Source organism: Anarrhichthys ocellatus, unplaced genomic scaffold, assembly GCF_004355925.1.
Source record: "Anarrhichthys ocellatus isolate YVR2014 unplaced genomic scaffold, GSC_Weel_1.0 scaffold42, whole genome shotgun sequence".
Taxonomy (NCBI): Eukaryota; Metazoa; Chordata; class Actinopteri; order Perciformes; family Anarhichadidae; genus Anarrhichthys; species Anarrhichthys ocellatus.
The window spans coordinates 1,730,077-1,730,572 of NW_022280072.1; the positions used below are offsets into that span (position 1 = coordinate 1,730,077).

At 48.0% G+C, this 496-nt stretch overlaps 1 protein-coding gene across 2 annotated transcripts in view; it reads left to right on the top strand.

The window, feature by feature from the left end:
* Positions 1 to 496, top strand: part of dnm3a (dynamin 3a) — a 22,639-nt gene that overhangs the window by 14,587 nt on the left and 7,556 nt on the right. For both annotated transcript variants that reach the window (XM_031868300.1, XM_031868301.1), the window contains one exon: positions 337 to 446. In XM_031868300.1, the coding sequence (XP_031724160.1) occupies positions 337 to 446 (110 nt within the window). The remainder of the gene's footprint in view (positions 1 to 336; positions 447 to 496) is intronic.

Genomic DNA, 496 nt, shown 5'->3' on the forward strand with positions numbered 1-496 from the left:
CCCTCTCTCTCTCTCCCCCTCTCCCGCTGTCTCTCTCTTACGCTAGTTAGCGGGCCGCTAATGGGAGTCAGTCTGACAGGCAGACACTTCATCAGATGAACTCAGGTGCTCTGCTAGCATCTCCCGTTCACTTCTCCTTCTGCAGTTCAAGCCCCGGTCTTTCCTCTCTAGAGGCAGGCTGAAAAATATTTACTACCAGACATACAACTATTTAATCTAAATCCCCCCACGACTGAACTGTCTTCATTCTCTGTTGTTTTGTCTGCTATCAACACCTGTGTTGCCTCGCTGTGATGTCATATTTTACCCCGCATACCTCTGTTCTGTCTCTTCCAGGAGAAGGAGAAGAAGTACATGCTTCCCCTGGACAACCTAAAGCTCAGAGATGTGGAGAAGGGCTTCTTGTCCAGCAAATTTGTCTTTGCTATCTACAACACAGAGTTAAGGTTTGTGTGTGTGTGTGTGTGTGTGTGTGTGTGTGTGTGTGTGTGTGTGT